The sequence below is a fragment of the Fundulus heteroclitus genome, unplaced genomic scaffold, assembly GCF_011125445.2.
Source record: "Fundulus heteroclitus isolate FHET01 unplaced genomic scaffold, MU-UCD_Fhet_4.1 scaffold_434, whole genome shotgun sequence".
Lineage (NCBI taxonomy): Eukaryota > Metazoa > Chordata > Actinopteri > Cyprinodontiformes > Fundulidae > Fundulus > Fundulus heteroclitus.
In genome coordinates this window covers 33,966-50,062 of record NW_023396851.1, presented here as the reverse complement: position 1 = coordinate 50,062, position 16,097 = coordinate 33,966, and the positions used below count along the sequence as shown (strand labels likewise).

General features: G+C 39.6%; 1 protein-coding gene across 1 annotated transcript in view; it reads right to left on the bottom strand.

The window, feature by feature from the left end:
• LOC105916836 (aarF domain-containing protein kinase 1) overlaps positions 1 to 16,097 on the bottom strand; it is a gene marked incomplete at its 5' end in the record, with an annotated part of 67,815 nt that overhangs the window by 17,837 nt on the left and 33,881 nt on the right. The window contains 4 exon segments of the mRNA XM_036131448.1: positions 3,489 to 3,638; positions 4,895 to 5,011; positions 6,563 to 6,721; positions 11,252 to 11,410. Coding sequence (XP_035987341.1) covers positions 3,489 to 3,638; positions 4,895 to 5,011; positions 6,563 to 6,721; positions 11,252 to 11,410 — 585 coding nt within the window.

The following is a 16,097-nucleotide window of genomic DNA, read 5'->3' as shown; positions in this document are numbered from 1 at the left end:
TTTCCATAAAACTACAGCAGAAGTTTTGTACTTCAATGTTAAACAACAATAAACATGGAGGTGTGTTGGTTCTGTTATGAGCGCACAGAATGGACCCGCACCAGGTTCTGAGATGGTTGAGAACTCCTGCTGTTGCTGTAGAGAGAGCGGGAGGAAATGATGATCATCTCAAAATGTTCTGTGCTGCACAGCCTGCAGCCCCAACCACCGCATGCAGGCGCTGTGAGTTAATGAGTTAGTTAGTGTTTAGATGGACGCTGATTGGATTATGAATCATTAACCAGCACTCTCAATCGGAATACAATTTCATTCTGGTGGTAATAATTTGTTGATTAAGGTTTAACATTTAATTTGCTGACAAATTCTGAGTGAAGGTACCGTATGGGAGAGAGGAGCAGGGCTCTGAAATAACTTTTCAAGAAAAGTTTTCAAGAAAAGTCAAGACAATAAAGAGTCTTTATTGTTGTTATGTAACCACAATTAAATTTTGGTGAGACACAGAATGATAAGAGGCAGACCCAAATTGAAATTACTTACAGAAAAGCGAGATTTAAAAATCCCTAAAGGACACCGACAAAAATGTAAAAAGTATTAAATATCATACACCCTTTGGACTCTTCAAAGAAAAATTAGAATAAACATGCATGTAGTATTTGCATAAAATGCAGCCTGTGCTGAAACAGTCTATGAAATGGGCTGGTGGTTTATTTGACTGTCAGAAGTGGTGTTTTTACTCTGGCTGTATTGTTATGCCCAATTATTTCCCCACATGCACTAGTTAAAGGGTGAGGTTCAACCAAACAGCATCGACACCCCAGTTTTACAGATTCACTATTGTTGTGTTAAATCCCTGTTCATATAGACAGCATTGACCATTAAATGATTGACTAACAATCTAGTCAATATAAACTTCTTTATTTGAAGTATATTTATTTATTACCTAATATTATTGTAACAGAACACCCAAGTAATGACTTGTTTTGTGCGCTTATTAGCGCTTTCAGTCCAAATGTTCTATTCTGGGAAAAAGAAGTGGAAAAAGAAGTGGACATTTTTTTGTCCGATTCATCGATTAATCGTAAAGATAATCGCCCGATTAATCCATTATTAAAATTATTTTTGTTGCAGCCCTAGACTCATAAACATAACATTTTATATCTTTTCATATCAAATAGGACTCACAGTGAAGTCTGGTGTCCAGTTTCTTGACCAAGAAGAAGCAGTAGGATTCCTCCGGATCGGAATGACTATTGCTTTATCTGCAGTAATAAGGCCATTGCTCTGGTCTGTTCTGGTGCAGGAGCAGCTGAGGTTAAAGGTGAAACTCTGGATTTACTGGTCAATCTATAATCCCTGCCTCACCTGTGGTCATGCGAAACGGATCAGGACTGAATGTCCTGTATGAGCTCCTGGATACAAGCGTCTGAAATGAGCTACCTCTGTTTGGTGGTTGAGATCTGCTTTTGAGATAGTCAGTTTGGCACATCCCACTGAGTGGAGATAACAGAGAAAATACAGAATACAGAGGGAATTTTTTTGGACTTTTTTACGACTAGATAGTTTTCACCAGGAGGAGCTAGAGAGAGATTTCTGGGTTTCTTTCCTGAACCTATTATACCCTACAAGAGGTCCAGGAAGACTGAACATGCTCATCTCATACATACATAGGGAGGCGGTTGAGCGTGTGGACAGCATAAAGTTCCTGGTATACATATCTCCTCTGACCTCTCCTGGACTGTGAACACCTCCCACCTGGTGAAGAAGGCCCAACAACGATGTCTCTTTCTCAGGAAACTGAAAACTTACTCGATGTTTTACTCAGCTGTTAATAAACTTTTATAAAGCTACAGTTGAAAGCATTTTGTGTCTCAGCAGGAGCTGCACGGCACAGGAGAGGAAGAATTTAACACAGTGGCTGAGGTCAGGACAGGAGATTGTGGGAAGCAGTCTACAGGACCTAGACACAGGTTATGCTGCACAAGTCCAGAATATGGCCGGCAGTATAGCCACAGATTCCACCTGCCAGCAAATGCACTGTTTGTCCCACTTCCATTAGTTAAACGATTCGGGAACATTAAATCAAAAATTAACAGACTTAAAAAAAGCGGCTTTCCCAGAGTTGTGAAGGCTATTGTCCCCTGCTTAGGATCAATAAACCACCAGCCCAGTTCAGAGTCTGTTCCATGTTTTCAAACTTACTACTGGTTCCACAGGTTCTTGATTCGACTGAGAATTATTTGCACCACCTCTGATATGCTAATGTCTATTTGCGAACTTCAGTTTGCCAGGGATTTTTTTTGTTGGACATCCATTCAAGTTGCACAGCTCTATAACTTGAGGATTCTGAGTCTGTGTCTCATCAAAAACTTTATTATGGTAACACTTAGTGACAATAAAGATTTTAGATTCTTGATTGACTCTGTGCAAGTAAATTAATGGTGGAAATAGGTAAATTAGTCAGTTGTCAGAATACTGATGGAGCCAAGAATGGATCAATAATGTATTTGTGGTCAGATGTGTTTTATTTTTTTCATGCAGAGCTGTGAACTGAGACTGGCTAGTTTATAAGGGCTTGCTGTTCATTGTTGCCACAGTAAAAATGCACCAATAGCTACAGGCTGCTTATTGGTTCAAGCTTGTGTTGTTTTCTCAAACCCAGAACCTGGTGAGATTTGTCTCATCTTTAGTTAGTCAGTTTGGTCAAATCCAGCTGGTGTTTTCTCTTGTGTGAATACAGTAATTATGTTGAAATAATTTATTAACATTTACACAACATGTTAAAATAAAGTTTATTAATGCAAAAATATGTGGCTCAATTTTAAAACAATGTAGTTACATGGAGTTTATTCTAAAGTGGAGTCATTTGTCAACCTTATATAAACTACCAGTATAAACAGATAGATCAAGCTTTACCGTACTAGTAATGACAGAGAAAAAACTGTATGCAAATGTGTGTGTGAGTGTGAGGACTGGATTAAAATTCTACATTTACTTCAAAATGACATCTGAAATCACAAGTCATTAGGAATAAATTGGACCCATTATGGTTCAAGGCAAGCAAGTGAGTGCATGTGTGTGTGTATGGCAGATGATTTAGTTGCATATTTATGACTAAAGTCTCCCTTGAATATGGCAACAAGCAGCCAACAATGTCACATCAGAGCTATGTGCATCAGCCTGTGGGAGTGTGTATGTCAACATCAGCGTGCACGTTTGCCCCGGTATGATTAGGCTGCAGTGCATTCAAAAGCAGCACACGGCACTCTGCTAAGAACAACATCAAATGAGTTGTTTATCAAAAAGCTTTTATCCTGCTGTACTCTAATAAAAGTGTGTCTGTCTCTGTGAGTGTGCGTCATCGCAGTGTTTGCGTGTTTGCTGCTCCGCCAATTTAGCCAAAGCCTCGACCGGCAGCATGAAAAATGGGTTGCAATATTACAGCAAACGGGGGTTGTGTTTGTGTGCGGGCAGCCCTTCAGATTTCCTACCTGATACAGGCCGTGATCGAGCAGAACGATCTCTGTCTTCTGGCCCTGGGGACACTTTCGAACCAAAACATTGCCCGGGTGGGGATCGCAGTGGACGAAGCCATGGACGAAGATCATTTCGCTGTACATTTTACCCAAGTTTTCCGAGATCTGTTGGAAACGTGAAGGAGGAATGTGAAAAAGGAGAAAAAACAAACAAAGCATTGTGTTTATCAGATCAAATCGAGTAGGCAACTTCTACAGGAATTCCATTTGGTTCTTCATAAATCATATGACTTCGCAAACACAAAGACCAACATGCAACCTAATAATGCAATCCATCCAAGAAGCATCACATTCTTATTCTCGCTTAATACCTTATACATGTTCTTTGACTATTACAATTGCGACTTAACGCCTGGCACATGTTTCCTTCTGTTTAGGCATTTTCTTACACAAATAAGCTAATTTCATCCACCTGTCCACACATCAACAACCAAACCATCATCAAACAACACACTTATTAATACATCCATCCATCACAGAAGTCACCCGTCCATCAAATAATCAATTCATCTATTAAGAGATCTAGTAATGCATCCATCAATCCATCGGTGCGTATCAATGCCTAGTTGTATGTCTCAATGGATACTTGGAACAAATGGATGATTGCATTGATCGATGGTTGCACTGGTGGATACATCCAAGTAATCAAGAAATTATACATTGGGACATCTACCATTGCATCCATTCATCCATCCATCCATCGAGTCCTTGACGTTAGCAGGACCACATTATCCACCCCTACATAAGATCAAGAAGGAAACAGTCTTGTGTCTTCTCCTGAGTCCTTGCGGGGTGACGGTGGAGCAAGAGCTAGGGAAGTAATTCTGTAACCAGCGGGTTGCTGGTTTGATCCCCAGCTCGAACTGTCTCAGTGGTTGTGTCCTTGGGCAAGATACTTCACCCTCATTGCCTGCTGCCGGTGGTGCTGATGTATGGCAGCTTTTGTCAGCCGCCCCAGGGCAGCTGTGGCTACTAATATAGCTCACCACTGTCAGTGTGTGAATGTGTGTGTGAATGGGTGAATGACTGACCAGTGCTTTGGCTTCATTGAACTTGATAAAGCGTTGTAGAAGTACAAGCCATTTACCATTCTCCAAATTACATGAAAACTGCTTTGACAAACTCCAATACTTCCTTGAATATCCTTGAGGAAAAAAGCTTTTCCAGCATTCCACTTTTAGTTGTTTGTGTGGGACTATATAACACTGGCTAGATCCCAGTTAGATGGGTCAGTAAAAGTGTAACAGAAGTTTTTCTGGCCCAATTCTGCTGCTTTTATAGTCAAAACAGAAGTTACAGTCATAAAATTACTTCAATTGCTCAAACTTTTAACTGTCACCCAAACAGCTGAAAGGCAGAACCTCATTGACGTTGATGTGATGTTTCTGCATGTATTCCCTGTCGTTGACTTGGCCTCCCTCTAAAAACTCCATCGTCAGGATTCTCTTTGTGGAGAGATCCCAGTAAATCATGGGGACCTGAACAAAAAACAACAGCAAGGAAAATTAGAGACAGAAATGAACTTTTAATTTTCTTCCAGTGTTTTATGGCAGAGAAAAGATTTTTTGTTTCTGTTTCTGATGGCATTGGTGAAACTAATGAGGTTCGCTGCCTCCTAAACCTTCATCTTAATGTGCTTTGCCTCAATACCTCACACGAACAACATTGACAATCATACAATCAAAAACCTTATAGTCTGTTGAAAATGGGTATGAAAAGCGTAATACTTACATTTTCTCTAACATCAACTTCATATCAGACAATATAAAACCAAGATGTTACACATTTTGCCTCGTCAGCTTATTTATTTGTTAACATAAATCCATTCCAGAATTTCAGACTGTAACACATCCAGCGGATAAATACACAAAGAGAAGGCATTGCTTTGGGAAGCATTAACCAAGCTCTACAACAGAGTTACAATCTCAAATTCATGTTTTGGGGTGCATATTTGAAAGGAATATCACATGATGGAAACCTGGATTGTGTTCAAATAGATGAGAGTTTACGGCCATCCGTCCCTCCGAATCAAGACATTCAGCAAAAAGGAAAAAATGCTTATCCAGACTGTTGCCAGCAACATTGCTTTTAAAGCTAGGCTCTGTGATGGTACTGCAGCATTATTGCAGAAAAGTCAGACATTGTTTTTTTAGACCATATTTTTAACCAGGGATGTATATGATATTTTTTCATCAACACAGTGGAAAACCACATTCTACAAACATAACAAAAGCACGGCTGATTAAGAAGAGAGTGCAGCTACTGACCTGACCTGCCTACAGGCCTGGCATCTCCACAACAGAGACTGTTGGAGAACTTAGAAACCACACATTGGTTGATGATAATAAAATGTATGCCTCAATGGCTCACTATCACTATGACAGAAGCTTCTAGCGGCAGGGGAACGACAAAGACTGAAAACTCTCCAGGAATAACATTCTCAGGAATTTGTTGCAGCCTAAAATACAACTTGTTTAACAACCAGATTCCTTTCAATGGAAATGTCAATTTGATTGAAAATATATTGAGATTTGTATTTCATTCTTTGAGGATTATGTCTCTATCAAATGCCAAGTCATACAATCAAAAGCTGCTAAATAAGAATCAGCTGCTGGTTAATTTATTTTTTTTTCTTTTTGGGTTAAAAAAACGTACAAAAGCCAAGAACTTGAAGAAGTTAATTTGCATTCAGAAAAACTAATAAAGGCTCTCAAGCTGACATATGAAGAAAAAAGGCCACCAGGAAATTAAACGATAATGATATGAAGTCTAACTCTATCTAGTAATGGAAATATGGTTCGGCAAATGTGGCTTTGCTAGAAAGTAGAGGAGCTGATGGGCAACACAAAGGAATATCTCAGACACAAAGGAAGACTCTGACCTCTATTACCGCCAGACGGGAACATTTTAAATACTCTGACTTTAACTTGAGAGAGAGCGCCGGAATAAAACAAGTTTGCTGTGGGTTTACACGAGTCCCATGCTGTGAAACATAGATTTGGAGGAAAGTAATATTAAAAGGTGTGTACCTTGAGAAAAGGGAAGTGGGACAGCATGTTAGCCACCTTTTCAGCATTGTGTCCCTCATTAAGGAAGTCCAGCTCTAGTGGCATGTTTTTCTTGGCTTCCTCCACCAACCACATGAAGGCGAAGTCTGGGAAAAGCCAATTGACTGCCTTCACCAACACCTTAAAAGAAACCAAAACAGAAATGTAGGTACAAACAGTATCCCTTTAGAGCAAAGAATTTAGTTTTAGTAAATTATTAGCATGCTCATGAAAGACCACAATGTAGACCAACATATTTATGCAGATGGCATTAAGCTGTGCTGTGTCCTACAGGCACAGCTTTGATTATTTCATAGTGGTTACACTCTAAATCTGAATTCAAATCTCATCTAACACATCCACAGACGTCGATCAATGAAAGCTTGAAACTTGTATCTTGAATAGCATTAGCAGGAGCATGTCTGCTTCATTCAAAGTGAATCTCTTGAAAGGGACAGTGTACTAAATTGGCTTTTAATTAGTAAAAATCAAGTATCGCTTTATAAATACATATTTTGCCAAGGTCTAATAACAATTGCATCCTGTCGGTGGAGGAGGAGAAAACAAGCAATGGCAACCGTAGATCATTCCATTTGCTGTTTTCTGTTGAAATATAGGACCAGCCATACTCTTTGCCCAGCAAGAGGGAAGAAAAGTAACCAGAAAGAGAAAAAATAACCAGGAGAAGTCTACATCGGTATAGCGTTTACCAGGAGGAATGGAGACAAGTTATGAGGGAGCAGGCATTCAAAACAGGCTTTCTGCTGAACAGGTAAGTTAATTCAATATAACAGTGAAGTTTCTTCTGCCGTCATGTTAGAAACAGAGCAGTGTAGTCTAGCACCTACTCTGTCCTTCCGGCAGAGACGCCTAATTTGTTCGTCTTTGTCTCCATCGTACGTGCTGGGGTGGAGTAATATTTCAGTTCACGGGGTCTGTGGTGCAGCAGTGCAAGGTTAGTCTCTGTAAAACCCGTTTTTATAGTTGCTTATTTTAGAGCCCAAATAAGTGAGTGCACGTTCGAGTACAAGCCCAAAAAAAACAAAAACCCGTGACTCAAGGAATTTACAAGTAACTTTAAAAAAAACAAACCCAAAGTCACTTATAAAATGTTAAAACCATTTCACATTATGACTGTAGCTAATAGCCATCAGCAGGAGCTTGGTACCCAATAATCGGACTATAAGTCACACAAAATCGCATTTATTTAGAAATTTATTTTTACACAATCCAAGACTAAAAACTCACATTTAATCTGACAAGACAACTTATGCACAGCTGCATCCACAGACGGCTGAACAATATGGAACATACCTGGGAGGTTGTTCCATATTGTAAATTAGCACAACAAGCCACCAACCCCAACCTGGAAAGTTCTCATCATATAATTTCAGTCTAATTACACTGAAATTAGACAGTGAGCGTAACGGTGCTATATGCTAAGCTAACAGTAAGACTTGGATGTTTGAGAGCCACATAAAGCTCATGTGCATCAGTGAAGTTGTCAAACGCCCAGACAACAGACCTGTTAGCTAACGCTAACTGTTTTTAGCTTCACTGACAGCCCAATAACGGGGTTCTGTTCTGTCTGGTTCTGGGCTGCACCACAGCATACTGAATGCATTTTGAAACAGCGAAACAATAAATGAACATGTGTTCAGTCTTTGTCGTTTATAAGTTATTGTCAATTAATTTTTAAGTGGTACAGGAGCAGCATATAGTTTCCAGCCCTCTTGCGGCTACAGATGGTAATGTTTACTACCTGGTTCATGTTGTTCAGTATGATTTACCATTTAAAATTCATATGCAAGTCGTTCCTGACTATAAGTCGCAGGATCGACCAAACTATGAAAAAAGTGTGACTTGGAGGACATACTTGTTGACATTATCACATTTATGACATTCTGCAGCTTCTGTTGTAGTTATTATATGCTTATCGGCAAAAAAATTTTTACAATTCATTTAGCGCAGCACTAGATGGTAAAAATACTCAATCCTGGAGGGTTGTAATTGTTTTATTCTGCATCTTGGAATATAAATGCTGGTAAATCAGTGAAAAGGGTTTGATGTGATTTTTGTATATGGTTCCAGAAACACTGAAAGCAGTAGTCCCTACTTAATTTATGTTGCCTTGAATACACTGGTAGGTGATGAGAGTCTTTTATGTTTTGGTTTATAAAGATGTCCATAAAGGTTGGCTGATTTTACCAGTGTATTTATTTAATAATAATAATAATAATTATAAAAAATAATAACAATAATAATAATAATAACAATAATAATAATAATAATAATAATAATAATAAAAACATAAATTGTATTTGTAAAGCACATTTATATAAAAAATACCTCAGCGTGCAACAGAAGCAGACAATAAAAACAGTAGAAAATAAAGTTAAAATATACAAAAAAACGAATGGATCAGAGGGAAGTGCTTGTTGAAGTCTTTGGGGTTATTTTAAAAGCAGCAGGTGTGTGTGGAGCTCTCCGTTGGTCGGGGAAGGAGCTCCAAAGGCGACGGGGAGCTGCGCAGAAGGCCCGGTCACCGGTTGTCTATAATTAAGTGTGAGGTGGATGAAGTTATGAGAACGGAGAAAGCGGATGGACGAGTGGGGTGTGAGGAGGTCCTTTACATATTCTGGAGCATTTCCATGAATACACTGGTGGGCGATGAGAGCAATTTTGTAATGGATTCTGTAGGTAGTGTGAAGCCACTGCAGTTTGTTGAGAATTGGAGGGATGTGTTCCACTCTGCAAACTTTCACGACTGTTTTAAGTGTTAACATGTAAATCACTGCAATATGCTACCTGGGTTGGAATTGTGTCTGCAAGCAAAATCAGCATTTACTCACTTTTTATAACTTAAAGTTAAAAACTAGAGGATTTTAATCTGGGACATGACTGAAAATAATTCTGGGAATATATAGTATAACTGGTCGGAAATGTTTAGGCCAACTAAGCGAGCCTAACAAGAAGCAGTACTATGCTGTGCAGTTAGTATGTTATTGATTCAACCTCGTTTATGTTTAATCCATATTTTGCTTCACGCTTCCACCAGCGTCTATATCGCTTTAAAAAGAGAATGACCTGTTTTTGGCAGACTGGAACTAAAATTTTATTCGACTAATCGTTTAAGAAGACGCTTTTAGGTTTTGATGTAGATATCTTTGGTTGAAAAAAATTATTATATTCAACACACTGACACCGTCAGAACATGTGTGGCAACTGTCAAAACGTTTGGCTGTGAGCTAAATATAAACAACAAATAGACGTCAAAGATAACATTATTTTTGTGCAATTATCAATTTATTTAATAAGCAGCAATGTAGTAATTATTGCTTTTAAGTTTTAAGAGATGTTATATCATGCTCACCTCTACATCCATGTGTCAAGATTTGGAGGTTTCTAGTTATGGTTTTGATTTAGATTAATGTTTTTCTTGTCATTTGTGTTCTACAGGTTTTGCCATAGACAGGTATAATTTTGCCATAAGGTTCACTTATTCAAGTTTTAAATTTGTTAGATTTTGTCCTTGTTACTGCATTTCTTCACTTTTTGCGTTTTAGTTTAATCTTACATCCATTTGTACTTGGAGTTTGGTGTTTATGTTATCAGATTATGTCCTTGCATTTCCATTCAGCTTCATTCATGCTTATTTCAGTCTGCACCCTCTACCATAGGCTCCAGCCAATTTACCTCATTCAATTCACCTGCTGCTGTTAATTAGGTTCAAGTCCTCTCACCTGGGACTCTGCTTATTTATTCCTGCCTCCCACAGTCAGTCACTGCCAGATTGTGTGAGTAAACCTTCCAGCGCTCCTTGTCTGCCTGCCTGTTTTGACCATAGCGTCTGTTTTTCGTTTGCCTTGCCCTTGCTGGACACCTCATCGGCTCTCTGATTCTGGACATGACCTTGGACTGTTTTGACCACGATTCCGGCCGAGCCCTTTTGTTTTTGTCTGCCATCTCCTGCTTTTAGCAGCCACCTCCACTCTGGACATTTTCCTGCCCACATCTGTTTTGTTTAAATATTTTATTTTTTTATATTAAACTTTTAAATCTTACCTCGGTGTCTGGCTTGGTTATCACGTTTTCTGATCTCCTGTTCATAACACCGTGGTAGTTTTACTTTAAGGTTGTCGTACTATGACAACTTCATATCAGCTCATGCCTATTAGCATTAGCCCGCCACTGAGCCCACATTTGTTTTGGCCTTCGTTCCTGCAGCTGAAACAGCAAGGGTTAAAAAAAAAAAAAGAGAGCTACCAAAAATCTACACTGAGTTTTGGAAAGGACCCTTCGGAAAAATGCACCTAGTATCGGGCTAGTAGCTCCAGTGCTGAGCAGTTTGGCCTCAAAGATACACAAGCTTAGTTGGGGTCTTTGTATCTGAAATTGGGTTGCATACTTTGGTTTTGTCTTTAATAAACATGCATGTTGCTCTAGTGACTCTAAATTGCCCGTGTGTGTGTGTGTGTGTGTGTGTGTGTATTTTCCCCAGTAAGGTTCTGTGCTGAGCTGGACTTCAGGCTCCACTGACCCCAGCCCTTGCTAATATGATTGTAAACATGATGGAGCTAATACAGATAGAGGATGTATAGCTCTACAGTTCTGACATGCCAGTGTACACAGAGGGTTAGAAAACTGAAGATCTCGCACACTCAGACTCACCTCAATCACCATAATATCCTTGGAGCTTTGTCGTTGGACTTTGGGGTGCTGGACCTTGACGGCTACCGTTCTCCCATCGTGCAGGACTGCTTTGTGGACCTGTGCTAAAGAGGCTGCCCCCTGAGGCTGCTCCTCGAATGAAACAAACAACTCAGAAAGCTGCAAAGGAACAGACAAAAAGAGCGCAAAAAATGACCACCCCTAGTCTGGTAAAATATTTTATAATTGCAGAGCTAAAAATGATAATCTTGTCGTTTTCTCTTCTTGGAGTATTTGTAAGAGGTACTTTGCAGGTCTAGTTAAAACCCGGAAGCAGGTGCATTTCCTGTTGCAACACCCCCCTGATAAGAAACAACAACAACCCTATGAATTTCCAGAGAGCCGACCAGGAGTGCACAGATCCAAGGCTGCCGTGTGATCTCCTCAGCCCACCGGTATGTCTCTATCACAGCATTCAGCCCCCAGTTTGTCCTCAGAGCATAGGTGGTCCCTCATTAGCTGCCACTGCTCTCCGTGGACTCTCAGAACACACACAGTAATTAGTGTGTGGGTTTGAAGGTTAAACAGACTTCCCGAGGGACCTTCGGTTATTAGAAACGACTTATTGTGTACTTGCAAATCTAAGAATCGCCCTGAGGCTGCCGAGCTTCATGGAGACAAATCTGTTCTGTTAACAAAAGAAAAAGCAACATATAGCCTCGAGAAAATACTTTTCCCTAAGCGCCGCAGCAGCTACTTACTGACATTGTTGTTATATACAACAAATGTTAACAATTAAATGCATCCTGAAGTCATATTTAGACAAACACTTCAACTTTGAAGCAGCATTTCCAATTTATAACAGCAGATTAAAATGTCCTTGGTTTGCACTGCAGTAACTGTGAATACTCATGTTTCTCAGAACAGATTTGTAGGACAGCTTCTACCTTTGACTGAATCAGCGAAGTTACAAAAAAAAAAAACATACAAACACACAATCATAATTTGCCAACAAAGGAATCACCAAAATACAAACATAAAATGTATTTCCTGATAGATGCCTACCTTGTTCATATGGCAGGAAATTCAGAAAACAAAGCCTAAAGACTGTAACTGAGTAACTTGGTCTTAAGGTGCAGGGATGAAACTAGTTTTACATTCTAGCTGGTGCCGTTACAAAACCTTCATTGGGCCATATTGTTCCCTCTCTTTCTTTGCTTTTAAATACCCGAAAAAATAAAAAAAATGTAATCTTTTCATTGCTGTCTGAAGAATCCTAATTGGTGTTTGCAGTGCTCATGAATTTTGTTTGTGCAGTGATAAAAGCTGGACACCTCTTGAATTATTACCAAATGGAACTATCCTTCCCTCAGCCCACTGGCTGGTCATCTGACTCCACAGGGTGCCATGAGACCTAGACTCTTAACATAATGGTATGTAGTCCATTCCAGTTTCCCATGTTGGGCATATATTACCATTCATTTTTGCTTTTAAACTGTTATTATATTGATCCTATGTCCAAATAGGGCAGGGGTTCCCAAACTTTTCAGCGTGTGACTCCTAAAATAGCACTGCAAGAAAAAGATGTACACATTTTGTCTGGGTGGGGTGAGGGTGGTTTTTGGAAATTACTGGAATAAAGTCATGAACATACGAGAATAAAGTATTAATTTCATGAGAACTTACACAAAAAAGTGCAGTTGCTCCCCTGTGGTAAAATGAGGCATGAGCATCTAGTAAAGTTATACCCTGGTACCGGTCTCACAACTAAGGAAATACTAAATATTTGAGCACATCAATCACATTAATTATAGTATCAGAAATTAAAAAACATGTGACTTTATTCGGGTAGTATTACGACTTTATTCTTATATACAACAACTCTCATTATGTTCTTTATTCTTGTACACATAATATTATGATTTATTCTCATAATTTAACCTCAAATAATTGTATTAGGGCTATTATAGAAAAGTATTGGCCACAGAGGAGTACATTTCTACAAAAAAAAAAACTCATTTTGAGATTAATTTCACAGTTTCGCAAGAAAAAGTTTATCCATGATTAATGGCATAACTTTGCTGTATTAAAAAAGTATATCCCTGACATTGTAAAGTCAGAAATGTGGATCACCTCATAACCTCCACATGATGTTTTGCAACCCCTGTTTTGGGAACCCCTGATGTAGAGGGATAAGCTTTAGAACTAGCAACTGCTACTTATTTTCCCTGACATGGTGTTGCCTCACCATGGCCTTCTTACCCTGACCCTGAGCAAACTTCAACTTGAGTATTCCTCTTTTATTTTGAACAAAGAAGTTATTTCTCTCTGCGTTGTTATCCAGTGTTTTTCTCTCTCGTTTGAATTAAAATATTTGACTGCTTCATCAAGTTTTCCCCCGTTTATTATCTAAAGCGTGTAGGTAAAACATATTTAAATCCCATTGAAAGAGTTTCAGAAAACAACAGGAATGGAATTCCATTGCCGTAATTTATTGTTCGTCCTGCTCTGGCACAAACGCTGTCATTTGATGTCTGCACTCGTGTACTTCTAAGTGAAATCGCTGATCGCCCCCCAAGGTATTCTATGTTGTTAAAATTAAAAAACATGAAACATAACTACACAGAAAAAATATAGCACCTTCAGGATTAGTTGGAAATCCAGAGGTCATCCTACTAATGTAACGAGGCATCACAGGTTTATTTAAAGATTTAGTTTAATTCTTCTGCAGCTCCTCCAGGAACTTAGAACAAACGTCTATTTTATCATCCCCAGCTCAAAACACTCCACGAGCAGGAAAGAGTCCCCTGCTGTTTGTGCAACGTGAAAAGAGGCTAATTTGAACATGATGTTGGCCCGTCAGGTACAGACAGAACATGAGCCCTGCAGAAGATGCCACCAGATATTAAATTATACATCCAGCATGAGCTGCTGTGCGGCCTCAGCTGAGCTATTCATTATGCAAATATGCTAAATGGAATGAAATTGTCTGCACCCACCAGTGTCTGCACAGGACGACAACAACAATCCAGTGGGATCTGACGTGCCAAAAGTATTTCATGGGTTAAGGAAACATGTAATTTCTCAGATGAGCCCATCAGGGTAAGCAGCAGCCTGAGCTCTTAAAGCCCCCAGCATAATTCAAACAAAGAATTATAAAACTCAGATCAACATGATCTAAGAGAAGCGGGAAAACCACCAACGTCTGCAGCTCTCCGCCATGCAGTCAAACGTTCACGTTCGACTCGGCTGTGGAGTTAATAAACATGGTAATTCATGCGATTGGGCCCTGCTCCCACAGGGCAGACCCTCAGTGACATACGTTCCCTGAAATGAGTTATGGCACAAATAAAATGGCCCCCGAGGCCTCGCAGTTGGATGGAAACACATCGGTGTCTGTGTCAGAGAGGAAAGGTGGCCAGTTTGGCTGCTGGCAGAGAGCCACAGCCCCAGCTGGCTGAAAATACATAAATCATAACAGAGCGGCGCAAAAAGGAAGCAGAAGAGAGAGATTGCTCCTGCAGAAATTGAAAAACTAACGGCCCTTCTCAAGGAATCTTAATGTAAACCTCAAAGCCATACAAAAACAAAATATCCATGCCTTTGTTGACCTGCACTGCTATTTGAAGAAAACAGCCACCTAGATATCACCCAATTAAAAAAAGCCTCTGATAATCCCGGAAGTAGACATCTTAGACAAAATCATCCTAATACCTGATGTGCAATGTTCAACGAAGAAAAAAAAGAGCTAAATTTTAGCATGCTAAATGTCTAAATTCATGAAAGGACACTCTCTTCTGTCTAAAAATATATGGCTGCACTCATGTCCCCGTCAAAACAAATGGTTATTGTTGCATCCACTTCCAAAGCAGTCCGCATCGAGTTGTCACCAGTTTCGCTCCCTGGAGTCAGAACCCGGGATGCTTTACTCTTCACCACATTCCATCAGTCACTGAACTCATCATGCTGTTGGCATCTTCCACCTGCAGATTCGATCTTCTCGCTGCCACAGGGGCAAGAAAACCTGGCAACCCTCATCATAAATGCCACAATAGACCCTTTGCTCCCCAATGTGACTGCTTGTCGTTAAAACAGCTTCTGATGCTCCTATCAATAAAGATCACTTTAATCCAAATAACCTTTAATCCATCAGTACAAAGTTACTGACAACCATTTTCCCTCTCGGTTTCCATCCTGCGTACAGCAGATTGTGGACCTTTAGAAATTTGTTTACTTTTCATAATTCTGGCTCACATGCCGAGTTAAGAATAATCTGACAGAAAAACAAAGAGATTTGAATTGGTTTATACCAAAATTTTCCAAAATTCAATTAAGTAATTTGAGAATGTATTTTTTGTGAATTGGCACCAATACAATGAATTACATCTCTGAATCCATCTAGTATTTTTGGATTAGTGCCGTATTTGTTGCTTTTTCCCCCCACAAATTAGGCCCCATGAATAATTGTAAGCACTCATAGTAAAAAGGGTCTGATAATTTGATAATTTCCTAGTATGAGCATTGTGCCTCCAAAATAATCTGCCCCCCTCATGTTTCTTTTCTTTTCAATGTTTTTGGCTCATTATGGATAATATCAGTTTGGGAACGACATTACACCTCCACTTCCTGAAGCGGCACGTCCACAGATGTCCCCACACCCACACTGCCCAATCTGAACAGTCACGTTGTCATCATGTTCTCCTGAGTCACGCCTTTAGTACCAGCTAAGTGTGACATTTATCCTGGACTCCGTTTAATAAAACGACATATTGTGCATATCGGGCTTTTCAGCAGTTTCACTGCAGCCAGATCTGTGCTCAGTGGGAATGCATATGTTGCCACAAATGGTGCTGGAAACAGCACGGCA